Here is a 14,078-nt window from a genome sequence, read left to right on the forward strand (position 1 = left end):
AGCGCGAGCCGCCGCACGCCGCGCTGTCGCATCCAGATATACAGAGAGTGAGCCCCGGCCTCGCCATTCTGCTGATAAATGCGCTTCTGCAGTCCCCGGGGAAATGTGTCTGCATCCCTCTGGTCAGGAGTGTGCCTCTGTCCCCACCGCCGCCACCGCCGCCGCCACCACCACCAGGGGCAGGAGGAGGAGGAGGAGGAGGAGCATGGGCCTGCTCCCTGCAGCTGTGCCCTTATTCCTAGCACCTGACCGGAGGCCCAGATGTGCACACAGGCAACAGCAACAATTTGAGCAATGCAGGCCCCCGGTGGGACCCCGGCACCTGCAGAAACGTAACCTCACTATCCAACATGATGGCGTAATTACACGTCTAACAAGTCCACATCTGGAAAGAGCTCGTTTAATCCATCAAATCAAACCTATACTCAAACTGCAGTGGTGGGAGGTGGGAGCTGAGGGGGGGGGGGGCGCACACACACACACACACACACACACACACACACACACACACACACACACACACACACACACACACACACACACACAATACAGGAAGAAAAAAAAAAGAATGGTATTGCACTCTCAGCATTTCATCTGCACATCAAACAAAAGCCACTCAGCGTTTGGCACTGACCCAATTAGCCATCAAGTAGGCAGCGACTACAGGGCACTCCGCTGCCATTCCCAGTGCAGCGAGCAGCACAAGTACAGTTTATTTATTCATTCCGCTACAGTGCATGGAAAGATGGTCGGCTCGTTACAGAGACGCGTTAATTGTGAGGAGACAAACCGCCATTCCTCTTGGAAAAATAAACAATCAAAAAAGAAGCACCGTTGTTTAGTTTTTTTTTTTTTTTTTTTTGTTTTCCTTCCTTTGCAGACAAACATTTTGGCTTCGCTACGAACACCAGCAATATTCCAGCTGAACAAAAGGAAAAGCATCCGACAGCAGCACAGCACACTGACTGTATACAGCACAGGAGCAACATGCAGGCTGCTCATGAAATGATGAGGTGAATTCATCAAACAATTCAACCGTATTCATCTGCAATCACGAGATCTCATCTGCACACTGAATTATCACATTACATATTTGGAAAAAGGATCCTTTTTTTTTTTTATATATGATTAAAAACTAAATAACATTAAAGTAGACACACGTGCACGCGCACACGTGCACTGATCTGGATGTAAAACAGTTGATGTCAAACTGTGAAGCATCTCCAAGGCTGTTTTTTTTTTTTTTTTTGTTGGTTGAAAAGCTGCAGACAGGAGAAACTATGAAGGTAAACGGTGACATCTAGTGGATGGAGCGGAGAATTACAACCAGCTCGTCACTGAAGTGATACTTTTTACATTATCTGGAAATGGATTACATCATACACACACACACACACACACACACACACACACACACACACACACACACACACACACACACACACTCACACACACACTCACAGCAATGGGAACAGTGGTACAGTGTCAATTTTCCATATTTTCTTTCATCTTGATCACAGGAGAACCAGGGACAAATGAAATATGTCTTTCAATACCTCAGACATATTTTCCATTTGATAAAAACTAGTTGCACATGTCTGCTTTTATATAGTAGCACAGCTTGCCTTTAGTCTACATTTAAGCCATTAATATAATTTAAAAAAAGCTAAAAAGTGTAAAAAGTGAGTGAATGTGAGTTTGTGGGCTGATTTGTCTCCAGCCAGAAATGTGGCTCTATTGGAGGATTAAAAGAAGCCAGATTATATCACTAACAACTAACCCAGACTATATTTATTGTAGATTAAACTCTTTTCGTGTAACGACAGTTATAACTGATCCAGATTCCAGATTCGAGCAAACTAGATGATAGTTGACATAACAAACCCAGACTCAAGTTAGCAGAACTAACAAGTCTGATTAAACTAACCAGCACCTGAACTCATCTGGCTCCAGTTGAAACTAATCCACACGCTAGTTATGACTAACTTAATTTATGACTAAGTCGGGCTCCAGGTTCAAGCGAAATGATATTTGTCATAACTAACTCAGACTCTGGTTGTTACAATTAACAACTCTAGATAAAGCTAACCAACACTTTAGTTCTAAATTACCTGAACATGTCGAGTTTCAACTACACCAGACTCGTTGTTTCAACTAACTCAGAGTCTTTTAGTTCAAACTGAGATTCTAAATACAACGAACCTGAACTCTTTCTGTCATAACAAACCCACACACCAGTTAAGAGTAATTACTAGTACTAACCCAAACTTTAGTTACAACTAACATATAGTCTTTGTTATAACTAATCCAAACTCTACTTTTAACTAATCCAGAGTAGCTGTCCTCTTGTCACAGCTAGCCCACTAACTCAGACTTCAGGTATAATTAACCAAGGGTATTGTTGTTAAATTAAACTAGTTGTTAAGTTTAACCCAAACTCCAGTTTCAACTAAATCAGACTCTTTTAAAGTTAAAAAGTAACCCTGAACTAAGAACCCACACACTAGTTAAGAGTAATATAAACATTTGTTGTCACTACTTAATACTGCTAACTCAAACATTAGTTACAACTAATATAAACTCTTTGTTATAACTAAACCCCCAAATCACAACTAACCCATTGACCTAGATGTTAGTAACAAACCGTCGTCATAATTAATCCGAGTGGTCGTCGTCCACTAACTCAGACTTCAGGTATAATTAATCAACAGTATTGTTGTTGTTCAACTAAACCAGGGTCTAGTTGTTATAACCAACCCATGTTGTAGTTAACCCTAACTCCTAACTGGTTACATGTAACCCAGCCTCAAAAGACTTAAAGCCACATCATTAAAAACAGCAGTTTTAATGTGTCACCAGAGACAAATGAGTGATTCAATTCTTCCACCAAAACCACTAAAACTATGTTTTTATAAATCAAAATCATTTTTGTTCCCTCAGAAACTAACCGCTTCTTAAATAAACAACATAAATACTGAATGAGTGACGTCTGAATTCTTTCTGAATAGTTTCACTTGTCCCCGATCTCCTTTAAAGCAAAAAAAAAATAAAAATCTAAAGAAAGACTATAAAGTCAGACAGTGAAGAAACACAGTGTGATCTCTTGGTGGTTATCTACTTTGACAGGTCCTGGTTAAAATGGCACTTTGTGCTTCGGGAGACTCTCAGACCTTCTTCTGACAGCAGGCGGTGATAGTGAGCTACTTTTTCTGCTCAATCCAGCACAGCCACAGCATTTCTGTCCACATATATAAACACCCAGTAACATGAATATCAACATACACAGTAATCTTTCCATCACAGGAATAAAATTACAATAAATCAATACTTGATTTTTGACTCTGATCTCTCCCTCAAGTTTCACTTCCTGTAACATGCAAGACACTGTATTATCAGTCATAACACTCACTTAGGCTTTTTTCATGCCTGTCCTTTTGGTTTAAACCAGTGGTTCTCAACCTGAGGTTCGGGTCCTAAAAGAGACAATTTCACAAAACTCACATTACTTACGAATCAGTGACATCAATAGACGATTTCTATATTTGCGTACAGAAGTACGGAAGCGCTTGATGCTTTTGTCTGCTGGTGTTTTTCTTCACTGTAACGTTGTAATCAGAGTTAATTTGGGAGAAAAAAAACGAACAAACAAACAGATTGAGAACTGCCGGTTTAACCGAGGCCCCATTTACACGACAATGTTTTAAACTAAAGCTGCAAAACTTTTATTGCCTTCACACCACGATGGTCAGAATCGGTGGAAATGGGGGTGAAACTACACTTTTCTGAAGTGCTGCTACTGTGCATGCGCGATATAGCTGTAGTAAATAGTTCTTCTGCACATGCTCAGGAGATGGACAATAACAACAATGGCGGTCTCCAGAGCGTCACGGCTCCCAGTCCATATTCTCCTGGGACGTGGTGGTTTTATAGTTGACAGTTGACGTCCTCGCCACTGTTGATGTTTAAGGTTTTATGTTCTCTGCACGCATGTGTTTGTGGGTTTATTACAAAAACAACCGACAGCGCCCACTGGTGGCCCAACATAAAAACTACTTTGTTTTCAGCGTTGGGTATCTTTTTCCAAACAATGCCATGTAAAAGTGAAACGTTTCTTAAAACAAATTTTAAAACAAAACCAAAAAACGATGCGTCTTCACTTGAAATGTAAACGGGGCCTGAATACAAATATGTGAGAATTAATGACAAAATATTTGATCACTTTTGATCGCTCAGGGTACACGGTTCCTCCCCCCTTCATGGAGGGGGGGTCTGCTGTCACGGGCCCACTCGGAGGGCCGATGACGGGGCGGTGGAGTGCCGTCTGGGGCACAGGATCTTGCTGAAGGCCCTGCGGAAGCTGCTGTGGCACAGCGGGTACAGGAAGGGGTTGATGGCAGAGTTGAGCCACAGGAGCCAGAAGGTTACCTCGTACCAGTGATGCTGGATGCAGCGCCCCCTGCAGGCGGCGCGGATGATCATCAGCAGGGTGTACGGGGCCCAGCAGATGGCAAACACACACACAATTATAGCCAGGGACTTCGCGATTTTCTTATCCCTGGAGAGACGGCTGGGCTGCGCCGCCCTGCTGGGGGAGGGTTCCAGTTTACCCAAACTCAGAGAGGACGCCTGGGACTGAAGGGAGCCTCGCATCGGCACTTTTATCCCAGACCCCCAGTTGTGGGACAGGGGGATCCTCTCCCCCTGGCCAGAGGCAGGTTCCTTGGCTTGAGCGTGAGGCTGGACGTCCCGGCAGTGGAGCCTCCTCCTGCGTATGCTGAGGTAAATACTGAGGTTGAAGAAGGCCACGGACATGAAGGGAGAGAAGAACTCCAGCATGGAGGCGCTCAGCAGGAAGTACCAGGAGTAGTAGAACTCGGCGAAGCACTCGTTCTTTGGCACGCGGCTCCGGCCCACCGCCAGCTCCCAGAATATTATAGCCGGGGCGTACAGGACGAAGGCCAGCACCCAAACTGCAATCATCTTGATTACTGCTTGATGAGTCCTGCTCTGCCTGGCGCGGTAGCTCACCTGCAGGAAGCACAGGCATCAATCAGAAAACACACTCCAGTTGTGACCCTGTGTGAGGCCACCGAGTTATTGTCTGATCCATCCCTGTTATCATCACAGACAATAACACCTGCAGTGCTTTATTTATTAGACAATGTAAACATGGAATAAAATGACGGAATACATCAAATTGGGAGACTCGACCCTGCATGAGGGCTACAAAAATACTAAAGCATGTACTTAACAAGGCAGAACAGTTCTACAAGTTAAAAGCACAGATAAAACTGCAAAATATATATTTCTATATATGAAAAACATCTCGTTTATCCAGTTTGTTTTCCTCAGGGAGTGAGTTGCAAAATATAGCAGAGCTGCTTTCTGTGTGATTACAGTTACAATATGTGATACTCTAACAAGATGGCACATATATCAAATTGTAATGTCATTTTTAAGAAATTTTTCTGATGTGCTGCAGAAAAATGTCCGACTTTATTCTTGCAATGCAAGATTGGGCCACAAGATGGTGTATTGAGCAATTTGAAGAAGCACTAAGGAAACGGTTGGATAGCAAAGCTCGGCCACAGGGTGGTGTGCTGCTTCCTCTTTTGCCTCACAGCGAGAAAATCTCTGGTTTGAGTCTGAGCTGGATCAGCAAACCCAAAAGACGACCTTTATTTTTAAACAATATAAAATCTTTTGTATTATATTGAAGGTCTCGGTGAGTACACAGTGCTGTGTGTAATATCTGTGATAAGTAAGTCAGGGATAAGAGGGACAGGAAGTGACACCTCCACCCCATCCCCACCCCATCGGAGCCAACAACCGCAAACAAGAACCAAAGATCCACAAACTGTGAAAACCAAGGCAGAAGTGGCTCAACGGCGCCTCCTAATATCACTAGAGGCACAACGCCAACATAAGCAGTTCAGCACTTTAACCTTTATGAGCATGTAATCACATATCGTCACTTCCTGCGCTGTTTCATTTCTTTTAAACTTATTAGTTATTGAAGCTATAAAGACATGACGTTTTGTTATTACATGAATAAAACTTGGATTCTCATTAATTAGTTTTTTGGAGTGGTGAAAATGTCTCGCAAAGATGGAACAAATATACTGTACTAAAATATGAAAATATAGATTTTTCTTTTGATACAACATGGAAGGAAACTTCCTTCCAGTCTTTTTAGAACATGTTTGTCTGTTTTGTGTATAAAGTTAATGGAGCTGTACTTTATCTCATCTGATATAAATAAAGTTCAACCATTCACCTGTGTTGCTTGTACTCTTAAATGTCGTAAGCGTTGTATCCCTTTCTAAAGCCATTCATGCTGACTGCTGTGTGGGCTAAAAGGTGTAATACAGACATTTTCTATTCATGCTGGACATATAGTGCACGGAAACAAAGGATGAAAGAGGTGCAGTGCTGCTGTGGTCACACATGATAGTACATTGCTCTGTCAGGTTCCTGGCCTACAGTAATAATGCACATGGATTAACTCGTTATTTTTAAATATTTGCACATGAATTAAAAATCCCACATGAATAAATAATTGTGTGTTTCCCATGGCATCACTGGGGCTCTCATGCAGCACAGTAGCAGTACAGTTACTGTGGCTGCAGGAGGCTTTAAGGTTGTGTATGTCATCAGGATTATTCAGTAAGTTTACACAGTTTAAACATTACACTCATTTAGCCTGTCCTGCTGGAGTTCTTCCTGTTAAAACAGAGTTCTTCCTTTCCACAGTCATCTATGCTTGCTCAAACGGAAGCAAGACTGCCTTGAGACGGCCCAAGTCACTCCCAGGACCAAACCAGATATATAATCCCTCGGGTCCTGGGATACCTTGGCGGCATGTCAAGTAAACCTCTAAAGGGAGGCGACTGAGAGGCGTCCTAATCGAATGAACCACCTCACCTGGCTGCTCTCAATGTGGAGGAGTACTGGCTCCACCTTTAGCCTGAATTCTTCACTCTCTCATGAAAAGTGACGCCTGCTAACCTGCAAAGAAAACTAATCGAATCTGCAATCTCATTCTTTCAGTCATATCACAAAGTTCATGACCATAGATGAGGGTGGGAAGAGAGACTACCGGTAAACAGAGAACTTTGGTTTAGGCTCCTTCTTCACTACAGCAGTCCGGTACAGTGACCACATTACTGCAGCCACCTGTCCGACCCGACTATTCTATTTTCTATGAGAGAATCATGGACTAAGATTTGGAAGTGTGAATCTGCATCCCTACTGTTTCAAACCTGGCAGCAAACTGTTCCAGTGTGCACTTGTGGATCCTCATGTGTCGGTCCTAGGAGGACAACTTGTTTGCAAAAAGCAAACATGCCACCCTCTGGTCCCTGTTTTTGAAAGCTGGGACCACCACTCCAGTCTGCCAGTTCAAAGAAGGGTACCTGAGGTTCTTACGATACTATAGAGGCGTGTCGACCAAGGCAGCCTCACACTATCCAGGGCTCTAGGCTTATCTTTTTTTTGACTACCTTGGTGACCTCCACCAGGGACAGGCCATGCTTCCTCTAAGGGAGGCATGTCTTTTGGGTGCATGAGATCCTGAAAGTGTTCCCTCCACCTCCATATGACATTCTCATCGAGGTCAGAGGATGTCCTTTCTTGCTGATCACCCGACCTTCCTTGAACTGAAGGTACCCCAGAACCTTTCTGAGGCCAACTGAAAGTCCTTCTCCATATCCTCTCTGACTAGTGTGTCCTGGGGTTTCCGCTCTGACATTGTGCTTCTGGCCACAGCTGCACATAGCCGCTGAGTGTCCAGAACATGTGGTCTCAGGTCAGTTGAAAATAATAACCATGCTGATCATCGAACTGAGACCCAAGGAATGTTGATACCAAGTACTTATGAGCCTCCAATCCATGACTAGCACAGAAGTCCAATAACAACTCACCACACGGGTTTGGATCGGCAATTTGTTAGAGAAAATAATTCTAACGAGAGGAGGGCTTAAGAAGAACTTTTCTGACTGTGCTATGTGCATTTGATTAATAGTAACTAAAAGTAGGAATAAGGACGTATATTGTATTGCATATAAGTCAAAGTTCAGTGAGGGGTTTACGACTTCTCCTCCAAGAGTGTATCTACGCTGGCGTCTCTATGATAGCATGAGGATCTCCTGACTCCTTCAACCTAAAGCTGTATACAATGAACTACTGTCCATCTTCCATCTCTACTTGCATCATCATCATCCCTGAATGCTAGGAGCTGAGGTCGAGAGCTGTACGGTCCTGTATACATGTGAATGTCGACATGAATACCTCCTTGTGTCTTGACTGTAGCAACGAGCAGACTATCATTTGACTGTGAGGTGAGTATACAATGTGTTCAGTAAGGTACTTATTTTGAGATGGAAAAAGTCAAATATTGAAGAGCGCATGCATTGCAAAGTATTCATATGTTTGAGCCATGCTGAAGCCAAGTAAATAAAAAAGGAAGACTTGGTCTTCAAGAAATAATTGGCACGGACAAATTCAGTGGAACATATGATTCAGTCGGTGGTAAACAGAAGTTATGTGACAGGGGTAAAAACAATCAGTTCACTCCAAATGTCAAAAACCTTAAAAGCTCACATGCTTAGTTATGGAAAGTCCAGAAGATTACATTTTTGGTGGTGGGACTTCAAACTCGCACAACCGTGGTGAGTTGGGAGGGTTCCACCGGTTCACGTAAGCGCACCGTTTTTGGCAATCGTCCGCCTCTCTTCCCCTTCGCGGTCCGCAAGGTCATCTACTAACCACGACAATGGCGGACTACATGTTCCAGGTGGCGCTGCAGAAGCTACTGACGCTAGCAGGAGGAGGAGCGGGAGCATCAACCTACATAATTTGGAGTTAGAAAGAAGTCTATGGGCAGGAGTCTACATCTAAATTTCTATGTGCTCCGTGCTGCATTTTTTTAGTGAGTCACAGCACCGCTAAAGGCCTGGCATTCGTACTACAGCCCTTAAGCGCGTGTTGAGCCGGATTCATAGTGACGTGTGGACATTTTTTTTATTATTTTTTTTAGAACGCCAGGGAGGAAAAAAAGACAGTTTTGGCTCGTATGGACAGGGACTTATAGTTTGGGAGGCGACCTTCTAATTGTAATACCGCCAGCTGGGAACTTGTGAGCATCTCCACACTCGTTTCTCACCCTAGAAGTAGAAGAGACCGTCCAGTATTGAGGAGTTTCATTCCAGAGCCAATGCTGTGTGCATTGACTAGATATTATCTAGTCAGTTGCTCTCAATCCCTTGCAGCAGCTATGGCCTCTTCCCCTGCAGTGAGCTAACTGGTCACCCTTGTCCTGGCAGGGTACACGAGTGTGTTCATTCTTCATGGTTGAGTTTGAACGTATTTGTCTCGGCCTTCACTCAAGACCTGTCTGATTTGTTGTGTTGGTGAAGAGCAGCTCTGCTAATGCTTCATTAAACTTCTGTTTAGGCTGAGTTTTCTATTTTTACTCTGTACAAAAGAAGGTGCAAATCAGCTCAGCCTTCAGCAGAGACACAACTTTTATTCACAGATTTTATCTTGAATTTCATCAAATTCTGATTATTTTCCCGCAACACTCTAATATGTTTGATTGATTCTTCCACTGAAACGTTCAACTCCACATTTTAGGGCTTGTGGAGACTCTGCGCACCAGCTCATCGAACCATAGTGAATACAAAATAAATCATTCCCAGCTCATCGTTATCATGTGAAACACATCTAAATCATGCAAAACCCTCATTTTAACCCTCCTGCTCTTATTTTCATCAGAACAAATTGCCAATATGTACAAATGGTCACATTCATTTGAAACTTACACACATTGACCTTGTTTTTATTTCCTGCATGAATACCATCCAGTTGTGTGACTGGAGCCAAATGAGTGCAAAATATTGACTGATGAGCAATGCCACTAACCGTTAATGGAGAGTAAAGACATGTGGATACATAATGCGTCCAACGCGGTCGCATCATGCAGGGCGCAGCCCCGAGTGAATGAGAGTTAAGTCGGTGGAGGAGCTCTTGTGAGCACTCAGAGTCGCAGCCTATATCGACGCACACATGTTCATCCAGCAGGCGACATCCTTCACAACCTCTCCAGCTGCCCTGAATACACGTCACTGTATTTCTCTCTAATTAACTGTAACTCTTCCTCAGAGGAGACGAAGCACGGCTCCACTTGTCGCGTCCAAATTTAAACCTTTTTTGTTCTTCCCCCCCCTCTTAACAGATCTTTGCATTAAATCAAGATCAAGCTGATCAGGAGGAACGCGGACACGGTGAAGTGATGTATGTTAAATAAATGCACGTTTTTTCTGGCTGCTTCTTTTGATTTCAAAGGCCAACTTTGTCCGGGTGTGTTTGCTGTGTGGGTGCACAGAGAGGGATGCTTTTAGGAAAATGTTGGCGGGCTGTTTCTGCTACGATTGATCTCTGCATGTTGGAAGGACCGTGGCAAGGAGGAGGATCTCTATGATCAAAGCTAGCTAATTAAAGAAGAGGCTCTCTCTCTCTCTCTTTCTCTCTCTCTCTCTCTCCCTCTCTCTCTCTGGTGTTATTTGTATTCATGGCTCTGATGTTAAGTGTTTACCTCTGAAAAGCAAACAGAGCACTCCCTTTGTCTGCTTCATTCCGGCTCCGAGTTAAAGACACGCGCAGTCGACTCGGCGACGCTCCGCCGGGTCGCGGCTAAAGGCTAAGTGAGGCTAACGGCTGCAACGCTTCGCAAATCAAAGAATGATATGCAAGGTCTTAACTCCCGGCTCTTCTATATCACGAACAGGGATGCAAGGAAATATGAATCCAGAACTGATGGCTATAAGGAGAGATACTTGATGAGAACGTTTTTATAAGTCAGCGACGTGAAAGTCTTCTTAATCGCACATTTGTTTTGTGAGTCGTTTGCACTCATTCCCACTCTTCTTCCATATTTAGAAGCCTCTCATTCTGGATTTGCGAAAACGAATGCACCATGTACAGAAACACAGTTTATCGCGGTCTTTGTGTCTCGTACTGCACGCTGCGCGCGTCGATCATACGTCAATGGCGAGTTTGGCATTTATCGTGAAGGCCTCCCGTCGAGTGCTGTTGTCCGTGTGTTTTGTGAAGCCGTCCCAAAGTCAGACTGCGACTTATTTTGATCTTCATCACTGGGGGGAAACTATAATTAGGGGTGGCACTGGGCCTGGACGGGTCAGGAGTGATTAACCTCTGCAGATGGGCACATCTGGGAGGAGGAGGAAGAGGAGGAGGAGGAAGAGGAGGAGGTGGAACCACGGAAAAAAAAAAAAAAAAACCTGGAAGACTGATCACAAAATGAGCCACAGAGGGGATATTTGATTGTTTACCAGGCAGGAAGATCTGCAAGTTTAAGCGTTTAACTTGAACAGTTTAATGGAGATGACGCGGTTCTACACATCTCAGTTAAAGCTGAACAATTCATCCATCTGTATCCAACTTATTTACTAAGATCCTGCATAAAATGTGCTAATTTGCACTCTTGCAAACAGACTTTGCAGACATTCAACTCAGAATAACATCGTATGTAAGCAGGAGGATTCAGAGGAGGGTTTTTTTTTGTGCATTAGATTGTTTTTACATGACAACGATCTGCTGGAAATTAAAAGTCTGGAGTTGGATTTGTTCATGGAGGAGTACATCAAATCTATCAGAGAGTTACAGCAAATAAATCTGAATTTAGAACAAAAGAAAAAAAAGGAAACAACTATATGACTGATCACATAAACAGAAAATATGTGACGATAAAGTCCACAAACAAAACCAGCAGAGGACATGTGTCTGACCACAATGACTGCAGGTTGGTTTACACCATGTAACACCAACAACAGGATCATCTGGGCCCTTCTGAATGTGATGAAGCCGATAACGTCACAACAAATAGTAAAAGGTTTTTTTAAAAAACCATGATGTTCCTATCACCTATACCTATTTTTCTTTAAACTTGTAAAAAAAAAAAAAAAGGGGGTTTATTTCTAACAAGTGCACCTTTGTTTATGTGTTATTTTATTATTGACTTAAAATAATACATTTTGAAAGTTTTTAATTTAATACCCCTTGTTTCATTATTGGCGAAATGCTATTACCATCATGGATCAAATATCTGATTACGCTATTGATGAGTTCTTACAGTTATTGGGCGTTTTTTAAAATGAAGAAGGCCAACATTACTACATAATTATAATTATACTATGTTATCATCCATACTTACATTATTGGTTGTTACACATCTCCCTTTGTGGCATATACAGTAAGGCAATATTCACATGTAATAAGTCACATGAAACCTTTTGGATAAACCCTTCAGAGTAGTGTGCTCAATGTACAATACCCGTCTGATAATTCATGTTAATGAAGGGAAACATGATAACTGAAATGTGTGTGTCTGTCAAAATCAATCCTCAGAGACTGTTTGTCGATCGGCTGAATAAATATTGCATTTGCAGCCTTTGTTTTTAAGCCTTTGTTTATATATATATATATATATATATATATATATATATATATATATATATAGACACACACACACATGCCTCATTAGTGGATCAAATATTTTGGAGAAAACTCCACATAGGAATCAGTAATCGACCTTCCTGCAATCAAACTAGTGTATTTTCTCTGTGAGGCGACAGGGCAAACCGCTGCAGGGTGCAGCCTGATACATGCTGTTTCTCACTGCTTGAACTGGTCAGTTTGTCCCTCAGTTGAAAAGAGAGGGTTTGCTGAGGCAGAGTGTAGGGTCAACTCACGGCTCTGGTCACTGACAGGAAGCGGTCGTAGCTGATGAGGACGATGCTGAAGACGGAGGCGGAGCAGAGGAGGTAGTCCATGACCAGCCACAGCTTGCACAGCCCTCGTCCCAGTGTCCAGCGTCCAGTGAGGACGTATGGGATGTAGAGCGGGATGCAGAATGCTCCTACAGGAAAAAGCCAGAGATGCAACATGTGAACAGTTTCAGGGCTTCATACAGGTGGAGAAATCATAAGAGAGCCGGAGACTCAGAACACACATCTGCTTATACTTTCATGGGACAAGGATGTCAGTAAATACAATAAAACACACACAATGATGCATTTTAAACAATGACTGTTTTTTGTATTGTGTTTATTCATGAATTCAAAAATGATTGCGTTAAAGCAGAGTAGATCATGGTGATTTTTGAATTAAGAAAGAAAAGCATGACTCCATTGAATGAATTATATGGATATATTGCAATTAACGAATATTGTGCAGGTACTTTTAACTCAAAGCGATCCAGTCATTCATGGAGGTATATTTAAATTCATGCACACAGATTTAATATCAAAGATCCTATGATTACACACAACAACAGAAATGTGACTTTACCGAGTATTCACCACTTTCATATAAAGGAATTCACACTGAGGCTGGACTTACCGACGAGAAAATCGGATATTGCTAAATTCAAGAAGTAGTAATTGCACTGTCTTCTCAAACTCTTGTCCACTTTAAAAGCCAGAATAACCAGCGCGTTGCCCAAAACTATGACACACACCAAAGTCACCATCATCACCAAGAGGACGACAAACGCGGCTCCAGAGAACACCGAGCGGCTGTGGACGCGCGCGGACGCGGTGTTGTCAAAATAGTGTCCGCTGGAGTTGGAGTCACCGTGCGCCTGCGACATGGTCAAATCTTCATCGGGACTAGGAGGGGAACCTCAGCAAATCAGCAACTGCAACAGGTGCCTCGCGTGCGGGCTCGACGTCCAACATCCCCGATACGTGGACGGACGCTCTGAAAGCTGCTGTTCCAGCAAAGAGCGCACGACGCTGCGCAATGACGCACCGCCGCGCCGTGGACGCATCGTGCGCTTCTGTCACGAGAACAAACCAAACAGAAGTCATGGCACAACTGATGAAGGGGCGGATGAAGGGGAGGGGGGGTCTATGTTTTGATAGACCGGGGGTGTCAAAGATACGGCACGTGGGCAAACAGGGGCCGCCAGAGAGCCACCAAGTGAGGGCAGATTACACCTGGGCAAGTCTACAGTCCATCACGGGACAGACACAGAGAGACGCGCACACTCACACTAA

At 43.3% G+C, this 14,078-nt stretch overlaps 1 protein-coding gene across 1 annotated transcript; it reads right to left on the bottom strand.

The window, feature by feature from the left end:
* Positions 1-4,275: 4,275 nt before the first annotated feature.
* LOC308114811 (histamine H3 receptor-like) lies at positions 4,276-13,669 on the bottom strand (the record flags this gene model as incomplete). Its single annotated transcript, XM_080472002.1, has 3 exons — positions 4,276-5,028; positions 12,771-12,937; positions 13,420-13,669. 3 exons carry the CDS (start codon positions 13,667-13,669, stop codon positions 4,276-4,278), a joined length of 1,170 nt encoding a protein of 389 aa, XP_080328128.1.
* Positions 13,670-14,078: the final 409 nt, after the last annotated feature.

This window comes from Lipophrys pholis (assembly GCF_963383615.2).
Source record: "Lipophrys pholis genome assembly, chromosome: 1".
In the NCBI taxonomy this organism is placed as follows: Eukaryota; Metazoa; Chordata; class Actinopteri; order Blenniiformes; family Blenniidae; genus Lipophrys; species Lipophrys pholis.